This window comes from Ptychodera flava, chromosome 1 (genome assembly GCF_041260155.1).
Source record: "Ptychodera flava strain L36383 chromosome 1, AS_Pfla_20210202, whole genome shotgun sequence".
Lineage (NCBI taxonomy): Eukaryota > Metazoa > Hemichordata > Enteropneusta > Ptychoderidae > Ptychodera > Ptychodera flava.
The window spans coordinates 46073749-46101316 of NC_091928.1; the positions used below are offsets into that span (position 1 = coordinate 46073749).

At 37.5% G+C, this 27568-nt stretch overlaps 2 protein-coding genes across 2 annotated transcripts in view; one reads left to right on the plus strand and one right to left on the minus strand.

Annotated features, from left to right (window-relative positions):
* Positions 1-3180: 3180 nt before the first annotated feature.
* LOC139145167 (tripartite motif-containing protein 3-like) lies at positions 3181-5460 on the plus strand. The gene has a single exon (XM_070716152.1). The coding sequence runs from the start codon at positions 3181-3183 to the stop codon at positions 5458-5460; it is 2280 nt and encodes a 759-aa protein (XP_070572253.1).
* Positions 5461-15079: 9619 nt separating this feature from the next.
* Positions 15080-27568, minus strand: part of LOC139139153 (glycogen [starch] synthase-like) — a 34189-nt gene continuing 21700 nt past the window's right edge. The window contains exons 7-17 of the mRNA XM_070707961.1: positions 27045-27165; positions 26264-26430; positions 25381-25459; positions 23387-23500; positions 22779-22905; positions 21772-21929; positions 19543-19644; positions 18932-19012; positions 17153-18114; positions 15816-16884; positions 15080-15704 (exon numbers count right to left, since the gene is read on the minus strand). Of these exons, the coding sequence (XP_070564062.1) occupies positions 17986-18114; positions 18932-19012; positions 19543-19644; positions 21772-21929; positions 22779-22905; positions 23387-23500; positions 25381-25459; positions 26264-26430; positions 27045-27165 (1078 nt within the window). The 3' untranslated portion in view covers positions 15080-15704; positions 15816-16884; positions 17153-17985. The remainder of the gene's footprint in view (positions 15705-15815; positions 16885-17152; positions 18115-18931; positions 19013-19542; positions 19645-21771; positions 21930-22778; positions 22906-23386; positions 23501-25380; positions 25460-26263; positions 26431-27044; positions 27166-27568) is intronic.

Here is a 27568-nt window from a genome sequence, read left to right on the forward strand (position 1 = left end):
TAATGAGCAACCTTGAGAGACATTCCGGCAGAAAAACAATTCCTTTTCTTCTACCACAGAAAGTTGTGTGCATACTTGATAGGTGGAAATGGACAGCATGCACTGATTATCAAAAATTTGATTGGATAAGCCGTTGTTTGAAAATTTAAAGATATGAGTGTATTTTATTAAATTCATTCCTTGTTGTGCATACTTTTTGTTCAATATTGGGGAGTAAAAAAAAGTAGTTTCAACATTCTTTGGATTGATTTATAAAATAAAAATAATGAAAATATCATCAAATAGTTTGCATTACTGGGGCTTTAAGTATAAAATGCCTCCAAAAAGGTATTTTGAGAAATGTGTGAAACAGTATGTTGCCTTGTCATCCCGTTTTGACTGTAGATCAGTTTCGTAAACTTGTAATTCAGAGTAGATTCAGAACTATCAAATAACATTCTGATACTAATGTAAAATTATTATCTTCTTCTGAATATAATAAACTTCCACTGTAAGACTAGTTGGTGAATTTAGAAAGCTATAAAGTTTATCCACAGACAGTAAAGCAGAAGATTGCATGTTTTATCATGTAGCTCTTTAACATCATTTTTACTGAGCAGGCACATAGTTATATTTATAATGCCAAGTTATTGTATGCCCATTTACTCTTGTCCCATTGGTTTTGTGTCATTATTCAATATTAATTTTATAGAAAATTTAATATTGAAACCAATATAGCTCTACTGTGATTTTACAACAAGAAAATGAAAAACGATTAAAGCCACATGACTTTGGACTGTTTGAAATTACAGGTGAGTAATATTCTAAAAAATATCGACATTGTGAAAAAACTAAATCAGAGCCTGAGGACACATAGAATAGCTCAGTGTTTAGGCGATTCTTGTAACAGGTCATTTCAGATATTAATAGAATATAAATGAATCTTGAGTAAGAAGAAGTTTTCACTGATGATTAGTTTAATTCATTTGACTGAGGACATCCCTGGGAACTCAAAAGATTGAAAGCTATTGACTGGTTCCTGTCAATTTTCTACTGTATTTATACACGTTGATTTAAAGTCCATGTTTATGATGTATTTTTTCCTCAATCTGTATGTGAGTGTATTTGTGTATTTTAAGTTATGCTTGTTTTCTCGTATTAGTTTTAATCATGTATTTATTTCTCATTTTTCTCATCAGTACGTTTTTGTTTGTTTGTTTACTTATTTTCATTTAAAGTCTGACAGCACTGTAATTTGATCACTCATTTTGTAGGAAATATTGTTTTTATATTAGTCTACAATCATAAATGAACACGTGATATCCCCTCCCATAAAGAGACATTCTTTTATAGATTTTTATGCCTCGTACTTGAACTTTTCCAGGCTAACCTGCACCAATATCATGGTACTGGTGCTTTAAGTGCTTCCCATTGCCAAAGAAATAGCTGATATGAAAATGCAAAATGACTGTTATCATCAATGTACATAGCATGATTTGCCAAATTTGAGAAAGGAAATCCAGGTATATATCCCAAACCAGGAAAGTTTATTAAATATGCAAATTAGGCATTGACTGAAGTAAAAATGCTTTAATGACCTTGAATAATGTTGTACAGAAGTATCTTCAATGTACATATCAAGTTTTGTAAACTTTGTTCAAGTCAATCAAGATATATTTCCTTAACTAGGAAAGTTCATTAAATATGCAAATTAGGAATTGATTGAATTGAAATGCTTAATGACTTTCAATAATTTTGTATTATCTTTGATGTACATAGCAAGTTTCATCATCTTTGGTGGAGTATACAATCAAAATATATATCCCTAATACGAAAGTTCATTAAATATGCAAATTAGGAAATGGCTGAAGAAAAAATGCACAATAGTCATATCATAGATTCTTCCATGTGCGTAGCACATTGCATGATATTTATCCCTAATTAGGAAAATTCATTAAATATGCAAATTAGGAATTGGTTGAAGTAAAAATGTTTAACAACTTTCAATAATGTTGTATCACAGTATTTTCAATGTTCACAGCATGTTTCGTCAACTTTGGTCGTGTGAATTCATATATATATCCCTACTTAGGAAATATCATTAAATATGCAAATTAGGAGGTGGCTGAAGTAAAAATGCTAATTGACTTTCAATAATGTTATTACTATCATAGTATAATTAATGTACATAACAAGTTTCATCATTGGTTGAGTCAATTCAGATTGAGTCAATTCAGATTCAGAAAGTGTGCAAATTAGGAGTTGGCTGAAGTAAAATGCTTAATAGCTTTCAATAATGTTAAATCATAAAGTGTCATTAATTTTGATCAAGTCAATTCAGATATATATATCAATAATTCGGAAAGTTCATTACATATGCAAGTTCTCTTTCATGTCACTAGCTTTTAAGGCTGATATATTGTGGTGTGATCAACATCTGTAGCAAATCTCATCAAATTGTGTGCAGTACCTTTTCTGAAATCGTGGCGATGAAAGTGGCGTTGACCCGAGCGTGTTCGATACACGCCACAAGTACCGCTGCGATATCACAGCTAGGTCATTGGTAGTTCTCTTTTTATTCACCAGTGGAATTGTTATGAAAATTATATACCAATCCCTTTCCCCCACATATCCCTCGGCCATTCTACCGTGGACGAAAACGACAACCGCCGCGCTGTGTAAAATCTGCAGTCTAATCTGATCAAAATCAGATCCAGAGTACTCCACAGATTGGGTACAGTCGCCCGAGTACAATCAATTCGAAGTTTGACTAATTACTATTTTGGGAACCTAACCAACACAAACAAACAGACACACACAACAACTATTCAAATATTTTTTACAGTTTCTTCTTTAGACGGTTGTCCTGGACGGCAAGTCTTCCGTTCATCGATGCACTCCACTGTCACCAGTTCTGCAGTCCCTCACACCACTCTGTCCTCCCCACAAAATAATGATATTTTCCTTGCAGCTCCTTTGCACAACACCCTTATACCTGGCCTCATCCTAGGCCCCCAACCTTGTCTCGGTTACCCAGACTGCTCTGCTGCGCTCTCTTCCGGCCGCCGCTGATGAAGAGAGCGAAAGACAGAGAGAGAGCTCCGCAGAGCTAGAGCAATCTGGGGAAACCGAGACTAGTCTCAACCGAAAATTGTCCACAATAACTTCAGCATTGAAACGGACACACCCAGGAACGTCAACATGGCCACTGCATGTGAAACAGACATTCTTGATCAGATTGGTGATGATTTCCTATCATGCACTATCTGTCTGGAGCAGTTTAAGTGTCCCAAAACTCTCCCATGTCTGCATACATTCTGTCAGCATTGTTTGGTCGCATTAGTCAAAAAGACAGGACACCTGAACTGTCCAACTTGCAGTGCACCGTGTCAGCTTTCAAACAAAGGAGTGTCGGACATAAAAACAAACTTCTTCATCGGCAACCTGATTGAGATATTCCAGAAGAGGTCAGATCAGAATGAGATGAAATGTGGTGGTTGCAAAGCGGGAAAAGCCACTCACAAATGCCTGGACTGCCAACAGCTGAACTGTGATGACTGCGTACAGGCACATGGTAGATTTCCTGCAATGAAGGCTCATCGTATTGTCTCCCTTCAACGACACGACCAAGAAGAGCCTTCTAAAGCAGAAGCAGGTACTGAAAGAAGTGATCTCTGTGTCACCCATCCTGAAAAACAGCTGACTCTATTCTGTGACACCTGTGAGACAGCCGTATGTGCTGACTGCGCAGCCAGTGAGCATCATGATCCTGGGCACTCACATCGAAACTTGGAAGAAGCTGCCGAGGAGTGCATGAAACAGCTGGCTGACGTAGTGGAAAAATTGAAAATCAAGGAAAGTGCCCTAAGACAAACTACAAATGCAGTTTTGAAAGAACTCGATGACAGACATCAAGAAGACATTCAGGTAGTAAAAAGAAAAGTTCAGAAGATCATCGATAAAGCCAGAGTTGAAGAAATGACCTTAATTGAAGAGGTGAATGATGAACACAAAAAGAAAAAGAAATGCGCCCAAGCTGCTGTCGATGAACTGGAAATGAAAAATGGTGATATTGTAGGTACATGCAGATATCTAGAAACACTGATGCATCATGGGAATGGTGTACAGCTTCTCTCTGCCATCAAGAGGGACAACATTGAACACATCAAAGAGCTGCTTGCTAAGGATTCTGAATTGATACTGGACAATGTTGACACAAAATCTTGCATCAGTGAGAAGTTCAATGATGACTGTGATATCACCATTTTGTTCAGAAAAGATGTGTGTCTATCCCATTGCACAGCTGTGAGCCAGCAAGACAGTAGGCATGTTAAGGTTTTGGTTACAACACGGGATGCTGGTGGTAGGCAAGTTGTCTCTGGACAAGAGGTCAAGGCCAAGTTGTTGCGACCTGATGGGTCACTGGTAACCATGGAGATACTAGACCATGGAGATGGCACATACACGGCTACTGCTGACAAGAGCATGATGGGTAATTATCAAGTAACTGTGACGGTTGGTGGTGAGGAGATACCAAGCTCACCTATTGTAATTCCTTACATAAAAAAGAAATTGGTTAAATCAATACGAGTCAGGTTTGAAGGATCGGAAGTAAGCCCATGTAGTATTGATGTAAACAGAGCTGGTGACATAGTAACCTGCGGTGGACTTCCATCAAACGTACATGTCATTTGTACAGATGGTACCTTGAAGCAAACATTTTACACACCTGGGCAAGCAAGACATGTAGCTGTTTCAAATGAAAATGTTTACTTCAGCATATGTTCTGATACAAACAAGTACCCATACAGGTACAGACTTTCAGTTAACCAAGATGATGGAAAAGTCATCAAGACATTAACAGACCTTGATTTACAATATGCAAGGTGCATGGCAGTAAGCCCTGTCAGTGGAAATGCTTATGTAACCATAAGAGACTTACATTCCATCAATGTTTATAGTAAAGATGGTAGATACCTCAAATCATTTGGGTCAGAGGGTAAATGTCAAGGAGAGTTCAGGAATCCTTCCGGCATAGCTGTAAATACCCAAGGCCTAGTTTTTGTTGCTGACAGAGATAATCATCGCATCCAGGTATTCAATGAAGACATCGAATTCATTTATGAATTTGGTAGCACAGGTACACATAAGGGTCATCTTAACTATCCTGAGCTAATCGCCATCGACAGCAAGAACCATGTCTATGTGAGTGATCAAACTTGCATACAGATCTTTGAGATGGGAGGTCACTTCATATGCAAAGTTGATTATCGCTGGAAAAAGGATAAACTTCCATGTGATATAGCATTAACCAAGGAAACACCACAGAGGATGCTAATTGCTGATAATCAACGCATCAATGTGATAGAGCTACCTCAACTGGACACAGTATCTGGTACAGATGAGCAAAGCGTGATGCAAGCCGAGGCTGATATAATTGAACAATGTCATGAAGAAAATGGATCAAATAACCCACAATGAGACCTGAACAACTGAAGATGTACCTGATGGGACACTAGAGAATTGCAGAAAGGAAAACCATGCTGTAAACACAGAACATGTACACCAAGACACAGCTATGCCTGGGCCGATACTTGGAACTTCAAAAAAGAAGAAACACCTTAAAAAGATGGCACAAGTGACTACAGACAGGACAACTGTCAAAGATGAATCTGATGAGAAGGTGCGTACCCGTAGAAAGAAGAAAAACATAAAGAAGACAGAAATGCTGCCAGCACATGGCGATGATACACTTTCTATGCCTGTAAAGTTTGACCACCAGGAAAACCAAAGTACAATATTCCTCTTATGACAGTCTTTCCTGAGTAAATGCTCTGCTATTCTGAGCTGGTTCTGGCCAAAGAACAGAAGTCAGGTGAGATAAATTGCTGATAATGGTATCCAGCCACCAGTCAGAGGACAATGAAACTGCCAACTATGTATACATGCCTTAAGGAATGCCAATGACTGGTTAGTCTGATTGGGAGAGTAGACTCAACATAATTGGAACCGTTGACCAATTGGCTTACTGTATGTAAGCAGTAATGTAACCCCCAGCCGGCCCATAATAGATGAAAGCAAACTTTGCATGTCGTATAGGAGGTGAAGCCAAGTACATTATGTGTGTTGTTCAGATTGACCACTTTGTGTCGATGTAGCACCGGTGCTGGGCCAGGGCCAACATAAAATAACCAATGTGGACATGCTCCGTCAGCCTAGGGCCAACATAGTTTGATCCTGGCCCAACGCAAAATTTAGGCCGATGCAAATCCGCATGTGTGGACACGTTACATCGGCCCTGGTCCCAGTTGACCAGGCCCTGCGCCGCGCCATGGATCGAAGTTGAACTAGTCACCCTATTCACACAAAACAAACGGCATCTGAAACTAAAGTTTACAATTATCGAAAGTTTTCAATCCAGTGAGTCGTTATCATCCCATTTACACGGAACTATATCTTTCCCACCAACTTTTGCTCCGCAAGCAAAACCATGTCATTCGATTCACAGCAGCTAGTGTATGTAAGAGATCTATACATTGGTTAACAGCGATGTCAAAAAATGCCGTGCACTGGTTATTTTCCATTGCCGTCGTACATATACCCTATGCTCATCCAATAAATAGTGAAGATCTCTTCGATGATTAAAATGGCAAGTGGTGTCATATATGCCCTTCTTATGCATAAAAAAAAACAGGAAAATCATGAACAGTAGAAACAGCATGCCATTATTCAAATTACCATTTTGAACTTTGACAGGTCAGAGGTCACAAAGGACAGTAAATTTATGTAGGCCAATATTCTGGTACTGGTAAATGTGGATAAATCTGTTCCCAAAAGGACAATTATTTTACGTCTGCATAAATTTCAGTTGGCTTGCAAATGTGAACAACATACTGGAGTGCAAAGTTTGCTTGAGTCATTATGGGCTTGGAGGGGGTACATCATTGCTATTATTTTATAGTTTTTTGAGATGCCTGTGAATTTGTGGATGTAGAAAACATCTTTGGCCACAATGCTGGATAATCAGATACATTATCAGTAATAATCTGGGGAGGATGGTGTCACAAAATTCGCTGGAATTGATGCTATACAGCGCTTGTCATTTGAGTTTTGAGTTTCATCATTTGGCACACATAGATTTCTTTATTGTGAAGTACAAGTTGTTTTAGTCTAACACAACATCAGAGGATGTGTCCATGCATTGCCACACTTTCTCTTATCATACAAAATAAATACACTGTTACAGTAGCAGAACTTTTAAATCTCAAAAAATTAATGTTTCCTGATTCAAGTGTATCATTGGCTCAATACTTTGCAGTCTCGGTCAGCCCATGCATATGTCTCTGTGTGTCTCTGAGCAAGTCTTAGACAAAATAAAAAATTTCTTTGTGATGTTTGATTAACTGTTATCGTCATACCTTCTCATATTTCTGCCTGGCAGGGCTGTGTGTGTAGCCGGTTACACACATCGTAGCCTAGCTCTGGGTACAGGTCTGTGTGTTCCTGGCATTATACGGCCTCTGTATAACGCCGGGAACACACAGACCTGTACGCAGGGCTAATCATAGCCCTGCGTATGATGCTGTATGTTCCCGGTGTTATACAGCCTCCCACCACAGCCTTATACCGCCCAGAACACACAGCATTGTATGCAGGACTACACACAGCCTTGCCACGCAGAGCTAAACTCCTCATACCGGTATTTATTTGCCTTGGAGTAATCCATCGAAAGAATGCATAATACAAAGGGAAGAAGACGAACAACAGTGATCCTCCAGCAATTGATAGTTCACAAAATACAAAGACATTGGTGGTGATAAAAGAGATCGTTTTTGTCGATCATACATAGAAATGACAAAGAAAGAGATTTTGATTGGCAGCAGTAAAGAACATTTCGGTATGTTTTTGCCGGACCAGATTCAGTAACAAACTCTGAGAAACTACAACTGCATTGCAGTGGTCGACGATGAGTATCACTTGATGTTGATTGACATTGAATCCATAAGAAGCCATCAAAACTGTAACTGCAATAATTGTCGCCCACGGGCTGTGCGCCGTTTTTTTCTGTCGTGTTGGCTGTGTATAGCACGTACCAGCCCCGGCCGGCAACAATTATTGCAGCTATCAAAATTGATGAGCTGTCAGTCACAACTTACAACAAATTAGAAGCACACCTTGAACTACGTTTCAGGGTTCAATACACATGTAATTTTGGTCATTTCCATAAAGGCTAGCTCCAATTTTACATTTCGATATTCCCGATAAAAATATAACGCCCCTTGTTAAAATGGTTGAACCTTGAGGTATTGGTTGACCATTGTGAGGTAGTACGCCCTATAAGCTTCCTCCATGGGTTGACCGGGCTGCAAAGTTTTGAGCCAATCAAACGCCTGAATCGGAAAAATACTGTAACTGTCGCTTTTTCGAGAGGTAAAAGCTCTTGCTACAGTGTTTCTATTTTCAAACATTTGGCATGATAAGAGAACGTGCGGCAATTTTCACATCCTTTGATGTTGTGTGTCAGAGTAAAACAACTAGTATGTTACAGTCTAGAAATCCAATGTGTGCCAAACAGTGAAACTCCAAACTCAAAAGACAAGCGCTGTAATTTTGAATATAATATTGCTCTCTGTTCTGTAAAGAAGGTGTGGTGTTTTCACCTTTGTTGTATACCAACTAGATGAACAAAATTCTCTGTAAAACTCTTGTTCAGTAGTAAAATCTTAAAAGAGAACATACGGTACATTATACTCCTTGCTTGGCATGTTATTCAGTATAAAGTTCCCTGTCAGTTAAAGGCCCATGAGCTGCAACTCTGCGAAATTTGTCCAACCTCCAATTCCTCAGATATTCATTGCAATCTCCAAATTGAACGATACAGTCATTAACGTTGTCTCAACAGTGTTTGCTTGTGGCAGAGTAGGCAAGGAATTGAGAACAAATATTTGTTCATTTTAAATTTCCTGCCATTTTCAAAATATTGCCATGTTATGTGAAAAACTGGGAATTTTCTGTCAAAGTGGAGTGAATCCTTTTCCCCTCCTTTCACTGGGTTGCACCATGTTGTATTTGTAAAGATTCAAATGTGTACGTGCACCATTTACGCCGTGTATCATGCGGTTGTATGGAGGCGGCCATATTTGAGTGCGGCACCCGTTTGTTATTTGTCTTACTGAAAACCTCCCCATGCATGCCCACTCAGTGGATAGTTATACTTGAGTAAACATGTCTGAGTAAGAACATTTCTATGAACTAATTTTAATCTAATCATAAAATCATGAAAACAATGCCCAAAGTTGCAGATCATGTGCCTTTAATTTTACGTTATAGTATATTTTCTAATACAGTACATATAGATGACATTACAAATGATGGAGATAATTAGGTTTCACGTAATGAAAATCATTAAGATAAACTAAGGTGAATGATACGCCTGGTGAACATTAATTTTGACAATAACATCTATCCTGTAGTACAATTATGTATCTAATGATTTTTAGTCCCCACGGACACCGTCCGGGGGACTTATAGGTTTGATCATGTCCATGCGTGTGTGCGTGCGTGCGTCCGTCCGTCCGTTCACGCAGATATCTCAGAGATGCCTGGAGCGATTTCATTCAAACTTGGTACAAGGATTACTTCATATGTCATACATATGCACATTGACTTGTTTTGTGATACGATCCATATGGCCGCCAGGCAGCCATGTTATTACGATTTTTTCATGTACAGAGCCATAACTCAGACATATTTCAACCAATTTTATTCAAAGCTGGTACAAGGACATTAACCTATGTCATACATATGCACGTTGCATTGTTTTTTGATACGATCCAATATGGCCGCCAGGCGGCCATTTTATTACGATTTTTTCATGTACAGAGCCATAACTCAGACATGATTCAACCGATTTTATTCAAAGTTGGTGAAACGACATTGACCAATGTCATAGATATGCACGTCAATTTGTTTTGTGATACAATCCAATATGGCTGCCGCGCGGCCATTTTGTTACAATTTTTTCATGTACAGAGCCATAACTCAGACATGAATCAACCGATTTCATTCAAACTTGGTGAAAGGACATTGACCTATGTCATACATATGCACGTCGATTTGTTTTTTGATACGATCCAATATGGCCAACAGGCGGCCATTTTATTATGATTTTTTCATGTACAGAGCCATAACTCAGACATATATCCATCACTATCATTCAAAGTTTGTACAAGGACATTGACCTATTTCATACATATGCTCGTCAATTTGTTTCACATCATGTAGCAGTATCATGTCAATTATTGAAGTTTCGAAATTAGGCTGATTGTCAAGAAATACTGCATCAAATTTCATGAAACTTTACAGATGTTAAGCTCACATTGCTTTAACAGTGAAAAAGACATTTATCAGTGTCATTTTAATTAACTTGTAATTGCATATGTAATGAACTTTCCTAATTTAAGAGTGATATATCCACAAATACAACGTCAAATTTGATGAAACTTAATACAGATGTTGATCTCATATTGTTGTAAATACTGCATCAAACTTCATGAAATATGGTACCAGTGATAATCTGTTAAGTATTAGGATTGTATGCAAAAATGTTTTGCAACATCCTGTTGATTAATTCCTAGTTGACTCATTTTATGAACTTTAGGATGGTGGCCTACATTGGTTTTATGTTTCATCAGCATGGAACTCATTCTTGGCCATTGAGCGCCATCTGTATCAAAGTATTTTTATCACAGACCTAATTAATGAAGAGGACTCTATCCGCTCTGAGGACTTGTAATCAAAGTACCCACTAACAAGTGGGGACTATGTCATCAACGATGACTTGTTTGTGTGTAATGTGAAATAAAAAATTATGTTTGGTGGCAGACCTGAGGTAATGGCCAAGATTAGATTTGTGTAAAGGGACTTACTCCTTGCTTTAGAGATAAACTTTGTTTTTTTCCCTTCAGAGAAGACCCTGGATAACACATGTAACGTTTTGCTTTTGTTGAGAACATGCGAAATGCTCACAACTATATAGGCATGGATGATCCATGAAGTAACGTTACTTTTGAATAATGTATTTACCGTAGATTTGAAAAGGCAGCCCAAATTGTCAAATTTGATTGTGTTAAATTTATTTAACTTCATATTGGAGTGGCTGCAGCTTTAATTGTATGTGCCTGATAGTTCTCAGTTCAAAGTTCATACTTCAAAAATATTACATATTTACTGGGATCGAATTGTTACGCTTTCCCTTATATGTAGATAAAATGTCAGCAGAATTATCAAATCTTAGTAAATTCTACTCTTCAATCGTGAATCTGTGTAAATTTAAGTTTGATCTGAATATGGCACAAATATTGAAAGAGGAAAATTAAATCCCTTTGAAAATTAATGCTTTTACAGTAGCCAGCTGAACCGAGTTGTATATTTGTTTGAATACATCATTCACAATGGTTTTATAAATTGTCATCGCTGTTGTCATGGAGATATGCAAAATGTGTGATCTGTTGTCAGTGCTCAGAGAGAGAATATACAAAAGTGGTGATGGTGACCATTTGACAGTTGAAGAGCAGAATAACTGATGAAGTGTAGTTTACATTTTTTGTCTACATTTGTTCTTTTTTCAAATGCTGTGTAGCAGAGATTGTCACTCAACATGAAATGATCGCGGAAATTTGCACAAGCACTAATAAAAGATGACCAATTAACAAAATAGAGTCTGAACTATGATCTGTCCTTTACAGCATTCTGCTTGTCCACCTCTGTGTATTGTGATAAGAGCATTCCTGAGCTTTCAGTGGTGTCTCATCATTGCGCTAAATACTGCAAATGGCGTGTGAGTGAAATATGGCAGAGAGTGGGGTATAATATCAATCCTGATCTGGAAATTCAGTTCACTATATTCATCACAATGAACAGAATGAACTTCTCCGTAACTACCATGTACGCAAGCATTGCTCACTGATAGTGTTCAATATTGTTCAAAAAATTCAGAGAAAACTTCATGTTTATCATGGCAACTCTGCCTGTTTCATGATATTTAAAACTAATTATCGTAGAACTTGGCTCAATTCCCATTCGAAATTTCTCTGAGAAGTGGGTGATTTTTCATAATTGCATGCACAAGTGATATGATTCAAGATGCATAGCCCCAATAAAGATTTGTTGACCACCAGCTTCGCAGTCCTCTAAGATGAGATGAAAACTAGATGGGTGTATTTTCGTCAGGAAATCTCAATTTTACCATTTATAAATTGAATTGAAATCATAAAAGATGCACATCTACATTGCAAGTGGGCTACAGATCCAGAACAAACTGGGAAACTGAAAAAAAAACTGATGAATTGGCAGTGGTTACAGCCTTAAACTTTTTGTAGCAGCAACGTAAATCTGACATCTTTGTGTGTGTGGACAGTCTACACTTATGAAGTCCTTGCAGAGCTTCCTGGAAAACAAGTGACACTATGGCTACTGTAAAGGGCGCCCTCTATGCCTATTCAACTAATTTCTTTTGAGGGAGGTCTCGTAAATGTCAATTAAACAGCAGGGCTGTGTGTCAATGTTCCAAAATTATAAAATTATTGTGGTCTATACCTTCATAGATATATATTTTCAATTTTTCTGAACTATTTTTACATAAGGAATTTTTTTGTGCAAGATAGTATGATTCACCAGTGATAACAAATAATTTAAATTATCATCTGATTTGCATCCATACAAATATTCATCAAAAGAAGCATCAGATCAACGAATTACATCAAGAAGCAATAGGGGTTGGGGACTTTAAACAGAATAACACAGACAACTACACATATTCTGCTGTTGTTTTGAACACAACATTCTTTAATGATACACAGATCACTTCAATTTTTTGAGTTAATGTACATTGGGAAATTATGTACCATTACATATCAGCCATGATTACACAGATACTATGGCAAGAATCACACAGAAGGAAGCTCATTGGTCTATATATTACATTTACCTCATTATGTAAATTAGCTCATGCATATGCACAGTTATCATATAAAATAGCTCCTGCTTGCTCCTATAAGAAGTAACACTGTATGGGAAAGGCAAACGCAACAATGACACAGCATAATTTGGATATGGGAAATGATTGACATGAAGTCAGCTGGATGTGAAGGTCAAAGGTAGTGAATATTTTGGATGTCACTGTCATGCAAATGACTACACATGTGCTAACCAATCATATTTCAGTGGACATAATGCAACTGATACAGAACTAGGAGTCCCAAAAATGTAAATGGAATAAGTGTACAAGTCTGGTTTCTGTCAGAGGCAGGACGAAAAAAGATGACACTCCGTGCTAAAAGGGTACACGTGTATGAAAAAGCGTCAAAACGAGTATAAGCTGTAATATATCAAATATTCTTTCTGCAGCTGAAGTTTGGATTCAAAGAATATTCCTTTTTAATGGTTACAAATAAGAATCTGGTGATTAAAAGTAAAAGGCTAACTGCTCTATAATTGGATCTTTTGCAAAACAAAGTGCCAACTAAAGACATCAAAGGATCATGAGCATTTGCTAATTTGCATACAATACTCAACATCTGGTGTGTGAATATTTTAGCCAATGACATTTGGTTATTATATTCTGGCCCGTTATCAGTATACAGCAATAAGGAACACTGTTGCCCCAATAAGATAATAATACTGTGGACCTTCGTCATGTCTGATTTGCCATAACAACAGTGGTTTCTTAAACATTAACCTTCTGTCATAAGACAGCTGTCTCTCTGAATTTGCTTGAATCTGACACTATCGGTAAAATCAACGTCAGAAATGTATCTTGAGAAAACTTCCTAAAAATATTAAAAGATATAGGATTATTGAGACAAGCCTTCATGACACGCAAGGATAATGCAATATCCATTTGAAGTCAAAGGGTGACTTTTGGAAAAGGTACCTTACAGAGCACCAAGATTGAATGAGTCTTTTTGACTGTTGTACCATCTCTACAGGTTTTAGTACAGAGGTAAAATGACTGATTGGATTGTTTTTTTTAATATGCTGCGGGAATGGTCAGCACATATGGTCAGTAATAGGTATAAAAGGTAATTTGTTATGATCTCTGAATGACTGAACATCCTGATTTTTTTAGGTGGGTTTGCAGTCATTCAATATTCACACTTTCTGACTCTGCAACATACAAACTTGCATGTTTTACTTCCGAGATGCATGGTTTTACTTCCTGTAGATGATATACAGCAGTTAATGAAGACTTTGAAAGTAAAGTGGCGCCCTCATCATACTTATATCATACATATATCATACATATGAAAAGGCCAGACTCTAAGATCTTGTACATGTCTTGCTAATAGTCCATTCTTCAAATTGTGCATTTTATTCAAGGTACAACTGTTCTAAAGCTGCAACTTTTCATATATTATCTGGTGCTTTGGTTGTAATCATATAAAAGGTATACTGTCACCTGTTCCAATTTTGCAACAGTTACCATGGAAAGAACCAATCACAAATTTTAAGCGGGTGGCCGCTTTTAAAAACAGCGCCCTCATATGGGCATTTTGAATACCAAGGAACACCCCTTTGACCATATATGGGCATATTTAGATTACAGGTGACTGTATACCTTTAATAGGTTCATCCTTCTTTCCGAATCATGCCAAAATGTACAGTATTCAACATTTCAGCACACCTTATGTATGTGAATTCTCTAAGTTAACGTTATTGTTGAGAACTGACTTTAGTCCAGACTAGAATTCATTTGTCCAGAATAACACTGCACATTGTTAACAATTGGTTGTGTTGGCAACACTAATACCTTGCCTTCAGGCAGATGATGAGGAAAGCGCAACTTTTTCTAAAACAAAAAATACATATCAAAAGTTACAGCTATTGTCTTTCAGTCCAGATCCTGATGTATAGGTCAGTAAAGGAGGGTACTGCTGCAGTACTGCATGTCGGACAAATTTTCAATGACGATTGGAAGATGATATTGTTCAGAATTGAGACTTCTTGACTGGGTGCAGATTATGTGAGTGTGTTGTTACAATGAACAATACTACAGAAATGTCTGTGACTACACAAAAATTTCAATTTTTTTTCTCATTTTCATAACAAATAAAAAATACTGTTTTTTGCTACACTGTAAAAGTCTGGTCGTTTTGAAGTATGACTTAATTGTTAACCCTATAACTTCTCTAGGGAGTGGTCGATAACGGGATACTGGGGATGAACACATCAAACCAATAAAATATTGAACATATTAGAGTATTCTTAGCACCACACATTACTGTTATTGTAAGGACTACTGAAAATCAACTGGTCCCAAAAAATGTCATCACTTTGACACTGAACTTATGGGTATTTACACACAGTGTGTGAAAAGGTGACTCTTTGAGACGGGAAACAGTCCTGAAAGAAGGAAAACTGCATTGGTCATGTTTTCTCTTGACACGCCATGAAATAAAAACAGCGAGCCATTAAACCACGGTGGCGAACTTCATGCAGCATTGCTCCGTCAATCAACATTAATCTTATCAAATACCTTTTCATGGATAATTGTAAAAGCTTCGTTAATTAAAATTAAATTAATAAAACATAGTATCTTTCTTCAACAATTGTTAAAAAGCGGGCTTCCTTGTATAAAATTTATTGACATTCTCAAAGTAGTGCTGGTGACACTGGTAGCTCTGCCTACTGATGTTTCCAAAACATATTTCTTAACAGGAGTAGCTCTGCCTACTGATGTTTCCAAAACATATTTCTTAACAGGAGTGACATGGCTGCTGTAGCTGTGTGTATCCATGTGACCAAAATGACTATTTCTGAAAAGTGGTGTCAGTGACGCTGTAGTTCTGCCAACCAATGTTACTAAAAACATTGCTGAAAGGTATTGCTGGTGACCATGTAAGCTCTGCCTACAGATATTATTCATGGTGACACAATGTCACAAACTGTCTGGAATATGTCATGACATGGACCCTTTTGTATGTGATCAGCCCACTTTGTTTCCAGTGCAAGTTAGGCTGATGAGCCATATCAGCTACATCAGCCACAACACAGCAAGAGAAAAGTGATCACAAATGCACAGGTGTGAGTATCGTATATATTAAGTATTTCATCCACAACATTCAGTCTGTTTCAGTCGAGGTAGGTAAATAATCACTCATCACTTGAGGGAACTCTTGATGATTATTTTTTCTGAGCTAGGGGGCTCACAGAGAGCACTTTCGATCAATGAATCTTGCAGTCTACATCCACCACGTGATCTTGAGAGATGAATTTCGTATTTTGTATGTTTAAAAGCAATGATACACCTTTGTTGATTGTTATGGGGAACCTGATCATTGGAGAGGCTCACATCTTTAAAATCTTCGATCAGACTGGGTGATACGATTTTGTAAATGAAGATCAAATACTAATGGAATAAGCTGAATTCAACTTTTATCATCCGTCCAAACGTTGTAACCTATATCAATCCAGAAGTCAAACATATCTTCAAAGCTGTACCAAACACAGTTGTGCATTGCTCTCAAAGGTCACATGAGATCCTTACAAGCAATACGTCTCGTACAAAATTAAAAAGAAGAATTGAAAGTGATGACTCATGTTGTTTTCTGTTCCATACACCGTAACCTTGAAAGTGTTTACCTGGGAGGAGTGTCCGGAACTAAATGTTGTTGATGAAAGGCACAATTTGTAAGAAAGTCCCAACTGTACAGATGTGATGACCTTGTTGATAATGTGAGAATGGTAATATACTTCTCTCACTTGTAATTGGTCTGGTGGTAGTGTATTAGATGGACAGTCAATTCACAAACACTTACGTATGTTGGTCATCATGTGGCAACCATCTCGACAGGTTTTCAACCTACATGGTTTGTCGCTGCACAAACTACAGGAATCTCATTAACCCTTTTCCTGCCAAGTCCATATTTCACCATCAGGTCAAGATGGTTAAAATTAATGAAACACAACATATTCCATATGGTGTATTTTAACATAATACTGTACATTTGAAGGCTGTTGAAAACATAAATACTGTAACTTTGATTTTTTTAGACTAAAGATGCTATAACAGACCAAACCAAGTGGGTGAAAATACGTCATGTTTTGGCTCAATACCGCTTTTTACTGACTTGGCTGATGGGGAAGTGATACTGTCTGGCAGGAAAGGATTAACTGACCCTCTATATTTTAACATCTGAGTGTACCCTTTCTAAACAGTGCCTTGGTTCAGTCCTACTGTTTTCACTGGGATTAGTCAGTATTTCTACATTTGTATAGGGGTAAAATTGCTGAAGTACTGATAAACAAACCTCAAACTTACAGAGTGATACAAGATATTATGCAAATCAGAAAAACTAGGTACATGGAGTAATATTCTTGCTGTGCAGACAGATACCGGTACAAAGTGAAACTACATCAACTCAGAATATGCAATATGCAAAATTTGAAAAATTATAAAATTATGTTAATTCTTGACATCTGATTGTACAACCTCTGACTTATGCTAATATTTGGATCTTCTGTTCTGTGTCTTCCCTTCCTCTCTAAATACATGGTTAGTTACAAAGTTTTAAGGTATACATAAAAAAAATCTATATCTCAGTAAAGTATAAAATCAAATCAAGAAATGCGAGTTAACAGCCCTGGTATCAGAAAACTCAACTGCATACAGTGGAAAGAGGTATCTTTTGTTTGGAGAGGAGCAGAGTATAGTTTTAGTTTTAAAATATGCCAGACCAATCAGAAAGCAGGTTGTATTTTCAGCAAGGTCAAAGTTCAGGTCCGATGATGGACCAATAAGATAGCAGATACTGTACATGCAGCTTCAAGGAGGTCAGAGTTCATGTAGGAAGCACAGTTATGCCACAAATGGATCTCTCTATACATATATGTTACCATAACTACAATTTATACAATTACCACTTCTAAGGGGAAATTCTTGCTTTTTTCGGTGCTTTTTTTCGGCAATTTGATGCACGCACATGATGTTTCTTTTTGTCATGTATTTCATTCTTTCCTCTCACCATCTGAATCATCATCCTCATCATCATCTTCATGAGTTGATGGAGGTGGAGTTGAAGATCGGGAGCTAGTTGGCGAGGCAGGTACTGATGCTGGGCGGGGCATCATGAACATCTGAAATGGTAAAATATCAGAAACGTTACTCCTAAAAGTGTTTCTGAAAAAAGTTCCTGCCTATTTGTGCACAAGAAAAAGAAAAGTTTTAATAGTATCTTTGTAATTTTGTCCTGCTGAACACAAACTATTATGAGCTAAAGTGCATACTTTATGTCCTAAACATTTAATGATTTGAATTTGTTCTTGATTTCATCATTTTAAAGTATTATTATTACACTGTGAACATTTTTGTATTGTTTTTATATTTGTATAGACAAACAGATATAATTGTGGGGCTACACTTATCCTTATTTTCAAACCCTGCTTGAAAACAAAGGCAAATACGTACTTGTATAGACAATAATGGCAAGGACAATTAGTTTGACAACTGAAAAGGTAATCCGAGACATTGCTGAAATGTTGCCCTTTGTTAGAGCAATAATGATATTTATGAAGTGTTTATTTTGTTTGGATATATGACATTTATGAAACAAAGACTTTCAACAATAATGACATTTATGCTGGCTTTTGGTAGGGTGGAAATGACACATGATATCTTGTCTCTCATCTGGGCAATAACGGTATCTATGGCATGTGGACTTTTTATCAGGGCAATAATAACACTTATGAAATGTCCATTTGACAAGGGCAATAATGAAATTTATGAAACGTAGTTTATTTTATCAAGGTAATAATAGCACGGATGAACGTTGCATGGTCTCTTTATCATTGTTATGGTAAACTTGAACATAAAATATACATTCATGATGTCTCTTTCACATTATGTCAAGAAATGTTGAACAGTTGAAATTTGTCATGACTGTTGGATACTTACTGTTGGTGGATTGTCTTGTCTGTTTTCAAAGAGTTCTGGATGAGATTTCTGAAGTGTCATTTGACGAGCTTTACGATAGTACTGAAAGAAAGAAAAAGATTAAATGAACTTGGTTAACAATCTTGGTTTCCTGTATTCTTCTAACTAATTTACTTCCTGTGGTGATTAACCTACAGTTTAGTACAAGTCAATAGTGCTCTTTGGAAAGATGGCCAGCTGCAGTGGAAAACAGGGGCAATGCATGTTCATAATTCACCAGTTTTGTAGCTTTCCAATCATTGCAAGACTTTGGCAAAGACACTTTAGCAGTGTCCCTTTGTCTATATGAACCTACTTCATCAGTTACAATACACTAACCTTTTTAAAATTTTTGATATGTGCACAAGGGATGTTGGGATATGTTGTGCATAGCAACAGACCTGTTGTATGGGTCCCATACGCACAGTCGCAGATGGGACCACCACCTTCCTTCAATCAACAATTGGATACCTCATGCATATCATGGTTTAACTCTGCTAACTTATGAATATAGGGATTGAAGATTTTGACTCTGATTTGAGTATGGAGAAATAGATAATGATGGTATGTTTTTGTGACTGCCTGTGACTCACCAGACCAAGGCTTTTCCAGTCTAAGAGATCACTGAGACGCTCTGTTCTGTTTCTCTGTATGATACGCTGTCTCCTTGTCAGTCTGGCAAAGTCAAACATGTACTGCAAGATCAAAGAGAAGGACAGCACTGTTATTTCACAGGGGTCAACAATTGTCACTATCTGGCACTGCGGCCAAAAGGATGCCTATTTGAGCAGTATTCCGCGAAGCATATTTCCTACCTGAGAGCGCTTCAGTCAGTTGCTATTGACGACAGTGAACATTGTATCAATTTATTTTCAATAGTATATCGATCGACATCTGCTCGCGTGCCGCTCGTGTAATCAGGTCATGTCATGAATATTTCCACATTTACCCATATATATATTGACGTAAAAGCCATACCATAAACGTATCTGTTGGTTTCTTGTACTCAAATTAAATCGACGACACTTTTTCAGTTTTGGTAATACTTTTACGTTTCAGCATATTTTGGCGCACTTTTGCCAAGTTTGGCGCCAGTGTGAGCAGGGAACGACCTGCAAGTGAGCAAGACAACAATGTATCAATTTCGGACAAAGGATATCGATCGATAACGTTCACTGCACGACGACAGTGGAGACTCTGTGCCGGGTCGCCTCCGTTCTGTGTTATTTTTTCAATTTTCTGCAGTTTTCATCGTTCATATTCGCCCAAATTTGTATACACTACAACAACTTGGCAGGTATTTAGTCTGTACAACTTACGAGACGCTTACTGATTAAAATGCGTCCATTTACGACCCTCCTTCTGTATATGTAAACGCTGTCAGATCGCCATTTTATTGACAGCAGGAGTAAATTTCAGTGATTGGAATAAATACAATGCAAATAAAACAAGTTTCGTCAAGAAATTCAAAAATCTAAACCAATAGAATTTTGTTTATCAATCAAAGGATCACAGCGCCAATTTTCACCGCCATTGTTTCAGAATTGAGGAATTTGAACCGGCGAGAAGTATGCAATGTGTGTGTACATTAGACGCCATTGTTTTCTATGGGAACTCGAGGTTATTCGCCGTATCGTAAAATGAAAAATACATCTGAAAAAACCGGTGGTTTAACTCTTTCATTTCGCTGTCATATTTTACAACATTTGAGATCACACATCTCATGAATGGTGACTAAAACTCTATGGTTTTATTTTTTTGAGTTTCCGTCTTATTTTTATGAAATGACGAGTTAACCATCGTTTGTGCTGTTAGCTGTGTTTTCACGTACTTTTACATATGACTATTGTCGCTTAGGTATTTTAGCAATTTGTCCGTGATATTCTTGCCAAAATAACATAATTGAAACGGCAACATGTCAAGGAAATAGGGTATGCAACTTTTTCCTCAATATTTTGCTGTGCAGCGAGGAAATCCGGCGAAATTTTCAACACGACGCGGAAGGTGGATTTAACTCTCTGTACGCGTACTCAACGTATGCGTGGTGAAATATATATTGCCCAAAATAGGGCGCCTTTGGGCCGCAGTCTGGTATAACTGAAGGTCAGACAAAGGTCATATGCGATGGGTCAATCAAAAACCAAACAGATATTAATGCTCATAAATGTTTATAAGATGTTACAAAAAGTAATAAGTTTAACATACTTAGAACTGAGCATAGATGGCCTGTGAATGAATTTGATCGTCCTAACAGCATGGATTGATAAATTTTTCAATGAATGTGGAAATAACCAAATAATCGTGTTTACGTAGCTGGGTGGTTTAGAGTGCTGACTTCTGTGCAGGGTGAGTACCCATAGGTTGTGAGTTCATATCCAATTAAGAATTATTTAAAGGCCCAGTAATGCTAACTTTTGACGATTTTTTTCACCATTTTTGTTTTTAATGTCAACCATAATTTCTTGTTCTATTCTCCAAAGCATGTTGAAATACTCAGTATTCATCTTGTCAACACAGCTGGTACATGTGCATCGTTATTGTTGATGTGTGAATTCTGGTCCAGACAAGAATTCAAATGTAAACAGTAACAGTGCGTTTTACACATATAGACGCTTGTGTTGACAAGCTAAATAGTGGGTGTTTCAACATTTTTTTGGGAGTAACATAAAAATTTGCAATTGACAGATGATATACAAATAATGCAAAAATTATCAAAAGTTAGCATTACTGGACCTTTAATTTCATTCTTTTGATCATCTACTAACTCAGCTCACACAGGGATAAATTGTACACCGAAAACTTGCGTAAGAACATTACATCACCTGGGCAAGCTGTTGGACCGATTCTTCTAGTGACTGGACTCTCCTATCCACGATGTAGATGCCGTAGGATGTCGGATCAGCGACGTGTTGTTGAATGAAACAACCAAAGCCAGAAAGGTTTGTAGTGACGCTTGGTATACCCATTACAGTGCACTCAGCTATGGACAAAATGTGTAAACAACCAGTATGAGATGACATTTCTTGCAACTTTAGATCCGTGGTCATACATCATCCGTACTGTATTTGTACTAATATATGCATGTTCGGAAATGTTTCAAATAGCTGGCCAAATGTCAATAAACAGCAGTCTTGGGAGGGGAGGAATTCACAGAGAGGGACTGTACATGTACAGCTGGCCAAACTCAGCAAACAGTCACCCAACTTGGCCCATGCCAGGCTAATATTAAACACACGTGCACACCGTGATACACATGACACCATATCTGCAACACTGTCACTATTTGTTGCACTGATAATGAAGATTTACCAAACAATATAGTGTGAAATATACATTAAACTCCACTAGCTCATAGTCTTCAGCACCCAGGCATATCGGCATTTACTGCACTATTGCAATGGATGTGACTCTTAAAATGTCTGTAGAGTTACTTCTACAGACGTTAACATTCTCACCGATGTCTGTGTTTGTGATCTTACTTAGACACCCTCTCTCCCTAACTGTTGGTATTACAACATATGTCACCCTGCCTGTCTATGGTTCATCCTGTCCTGAACCATTTGTATCACAGCATATGTCACCCTGTGTGTCTATGTACATTGTCTCTCCTGAACTATTCATGTGCCACTATATGTGTCACCCTATGTCTATTGAACATTCTTTTTCCTGAACCACTGAAGTGGCACCATGTCACCTTAATTGTCTATTGGATGTCCTCTCAATTGAACCATCCATATGTCACCACAAGTGTCATCCTATGGTATATGTCTATTTGACACGTTCATGAACCATTCAAGTGCCATCACATGTATCACCCTATGTGTCTCACCTGGTGTGTATCCCCAGGGTTCGTAGTAGGATGGGAACACCCCTAGATGGCAGCCTCTGACAAACTCTTCATAGTCACACGCAAACAGCGGATTGGTTGATGATAAAAATTCAGGATGAAAGACAACCTGTAACAAAGACACTACATGTCAAGACATATTGTACCGGGGACATGAAGTGAAACATATAACAGTATTAATCCATGCATATTCATCTTTGGAATACGTTTAAGAATGTAGATTTTATGCTGATGACTCATTATCAACATAGCATAATTTAGAGCCAGTGAGAGTAAATAGTTACTTGTGAAAGAAAAAATGCATGAATATGCAAATTGTGGCGCTATAAAAGTTCATACAGGTAGTTTGTGATTAACTTTTTATGGATGAGAATGGGATAAAGTTACTCTACTTCTAACACACAGACACACAGGCACACAGACACAGGCATACAGATACACAGGTACACACACCTTAAGGCACACAGACACACAGGCTGTGTGTGACACAGACACGCATGTGAATTCTAAAGATACAACAATGCAGTCATAACAGTAACGATAACACCTCTGCGAACAATAGAAAATAGAGCTATGATATTCCGTCGTACCTTCACTCTGTCATGTCTGTTGTTGAACAGCTGAACTCTCCGTACATGGTTCAGGACAGGGTCATGGGCATCGTCGATTACGTTGTGGGTGCAGATTGGTGGCAGGTTTGGTTTCTGCATGTACAATACAAACATACAGGTATTTGAGCGAAAACTCTTTGTGATTAGTAAGGTACACCATTACGACACCAGACATAAATTCAAATTCGGACAGACAAATTTGTTGCTTGTTCACTGTTTACTTGAATCGCTATGACGACAAGCGGAGCATTATTTGATTTGACAATTGTGACTGGCCCTCACTCTAGCATACTTTAAGACTGAAATGGACAAAATTTTCATGATGGAGGTTTTTAACAGTAAACAAGCAGCATTTTCTTGTGGACCAGTTGGTGGGTACAGTACCTGGTAGATACCACGTTGACCTGGGGCCGCAGACTGAAATGAACACAAAATCGACACACAAATTTAATTATGTCTTCACTCTGAAGACAAACGAGGAGATATATATTGTTCATTGCTTTATTTGCACCAGCATGCAGTAACCCTTGTATGTCCTCTAGTGTGTCTACATCATTTTGTGACAGATGGATTTGGGGTGAAGTTCTGGAAATATTCATGCAATATATTACCATGTCAGAAAGTAACATGGAGCTGTGTAAGTTGATGTCATTTTGAATTCTAAATTTTCATTTACACCACTTTGTTGATGTACTACCCTCTCACCCCTTTACTTTGGTACAACCCCTTTCTTTGAATTGAGTATTGGACCTGTGTACATCTCTACTGGGGGTGGGGCCAGAAGGAGGAGACTACCGTACTCAATCTAGTGAGAAGGGTAAAATAATCCACTTGATACGCTCTTTGATCTGGGAGTTGTCAGACCTTGAATATGTAGAGTAGCTGCCATGCTAAGTTGTGCTACCAGTACTGATCCTTTTACCCTTCAACTGAAACCCCGTCACCACAATGGTTTGATCCAAAGCCATTGTCATCAATGGTCATTGTGGATCTGTTTACTGGGAATTGGGGGTGAACAGGTTACATTTAGCTACTACTGTGTTAGTAATGGGGGGAGTTGCTTTTCTAAATTTCCAGATTGATTTTTGCTCAATGTTTGATGGAATTCAAATCAAACAATCTTCAACAAAAACCATAAGTCTTCTGTTCTGTGACTATTTACAGTCTGAATGGGGAGTTCATTTTTGAAATGTCAAAAATTAAAGAGCGATTTTCAAGTGAAGGGATACATATCGCACACCCACCAACTAATCCCAAAACTTGCAGTTCAACACCAAAACACCACTTTATCTCTAAACACCACATTCTGAATAATTCCTCTGACATTACGAATCACTAGTTTTTGAGTTATGTTTTAAACCGACAATATTCTACTGGTCAAAAGGCCGTCATTAAGCATTTAGTTTGTTATAAACATTACATAAAAAACATCTCACCGTGGTACCAACACAAAATTTATTGTCCGATCAAATACGCATAAGGCACTAACAGTAGAATGTGCCTCTGGGACAGATACTCAGACTTTCAATTTCATACTTTTCTGATCTACCCTTTGTTGGGGCTCATTTTAAAGCTCTTGGAGTAAGAAAAATTTTCACCATCCTAGCTTTTTGAAAATCAAAAATTGTATTTAAAGTTAACGCAGGGATGGTAGCCATCTTGGATATCATATACAGTATCTGTAAATGTTGGGTAATTTGTTTCCCTTATACAAACTTTGCATGGTGAACCCTGATTTTTATTCTCGCTTTAGCAAGAGAATGGTTGAAAGCTTCATTGAGGAACGTTTATGAGCAAAAGTTGAAGTCTTTCACTCTCAAGACTCATATTACCTTAAGTCAACTTCTCAAAACATAGGCAATCCATCATAATTACTCAAATACAAACTATTTACTGGACATGCAAATTCTGGTAAATATCAAGACAACATTTACAAAACTATACAATGAATATTTGAAAAATGTTCAAGATACCTGAGTTGCATATATACACCTCTTCAACTTGACAATGTCCTCTGATGTAAGTAACTCTTTGCTGTCCGGTAATTTACCACTGCAAATATCAAAATTGAAAAAAAATTGTATCACCTATGAACAGTCGTTTTTTTTATCTCATGAACACATTTTCGGGATGGCCAAATTTGGTATCTCTATATTTATATAATGAGATTGCTTTAGATTTCAGTATTGTGTTTGCAATATGTTATTATGAACAGGAAAATAAAATAATAACATATATAAACTGAGTTGCATTTATTGTGCACAGTATATACAAATACAAACGTTACATGCTTAAGTTAACCAAACACTGAGTTCACAATAAGAACTTATCCTAGTGTGTGCAGAATGTCACCAAAAAGTGGCATACAATGATTTAACAAATTCCTCTCATCACCACATACAGTGAAACCTGTCTAAACCGAACCCTGTTTAAACTGGAAACCTGTCTAAACTGAACCCTTTTCCAAGTCTCATTCCAATAGAACAATATATTAAAAGGACCTCTATAAACCGAACACCTCTTCTGGAGGGTCCAGTTTAGACAGGTTTTACTGTATTACTTTATGTACTTTACCCAGGTGCCAACTCAACATGCAACAGCCAACATATTCCAGAGCCAAATCAAACATACTAATATGAAAACTAACGTATATTGCAGCCAATTTTAAAATATGAGAGCCCGAATATAAGCCTGTTTCAATTTAAAGATACCACAGCCAATTTACACCATTCCGACTACAATATATGACCGTGCAAAGTTGAATACATAACAACCACTTTCATCACCAGAGCTGATTCAATCTTACGAGAACCAACTTCCGCCAGCGCTTATTCAATTTTATGAGAACGAACTTACGCGAGTGCCGATTCAAACATACGAGTGCCGACTTTCTTCTGGATGTCCGCCACTGTCTCTTTAAGTTGTTTGGCGACTGCTTGACCCTTGAGTGAGTCCACATTGAAGCTGTTTGTTCGAGCGGGAAATATCAAGAATGCTACGACTGTCTTCTCAGAGTTGGCAGACTACAAAACAAAGGGAGAGAAAGTATTTTGTTGGTGTATAATATGTCGTATTCATCGGCCAAGTTCTCTTCACTTTTAAAACAAATATTCCTTCAAGTATAAGAGTTTAGTGTACAGAATCCTGTGCATCAAACAATTTGTTTAATCAACAGAAATTTGATTAACACATTTTGATGACTGGAAAAACTGGACCAACTAATGCAAATGGATTCCATGCATTGGTGAGCAATTCCACTTTATCGTTTAATAGTTGTTCTGGAGAGCATTGTGAATAGACTGTTTTAGTAGTCCTGTATACTGTCTTCATCAAACAACCTTTGGTTATAAAACTGATACACCTGATCAGTTCGGCAATATATAGACCTGTTCAAATATTAAAACTGTAATCTACTAAGTAAATTTTCTAATGAGACAAGGCCTTTAAGCATGGTTTTAATCCTTATTGTTTGTATCGGTTGAGTTTGCTCTATGCATTATGAAATATGGGGAGGTACAGTCAAATTCACTGTGCAAGTCTAAAGCATGTACAGTATGATGACATTGTGTCAAATTACCCTTGTTTTAAAGGTCAAGATCAATTCCAACGAAAAGTTGGCAGCATTGTTGTTAATTACCTTCATGTAATGATTTAGTCTGGCCAACGCTTCAATGAAGAGATCGGCACCTTTGTTTGAGAATTCATACCGACCAGCGATGAAGAAATAGAGAGTTTTATCAAGGTCAAAGTCATAGTGCCTGTGTGAAAATAGACAAAGTAAAAATGGTTGAACGTGTTCGTTCAAACTCCAACTCATGTAGGATGGAAGCATAATATCTACACTTTTATCAGTCACTGTGAAAGTAAAAGTTTAGCACTGGGAATCTAATTCAAGTGAAACTGCAGATTATTAGAAAAAGTGGTTTGTATGAAATGTTGGCAAATGAATCTGTCATTAATCCTGTGTCTCTAATTGACACGGATCTTTGACAATTTCTCAGCACAGACTGATTTCTGGTAGTTCAGTGTTTGGTTTTCATTGCTGACTTTAACGGTGTAATAATACCAAGATATTTGCTTTGACCATCAAAGACAGGTAGTTTCATGTATGCAAGTAATGTCTTGGGGGAAATCCAATGACCAGTAGTTTTCAACTATTGA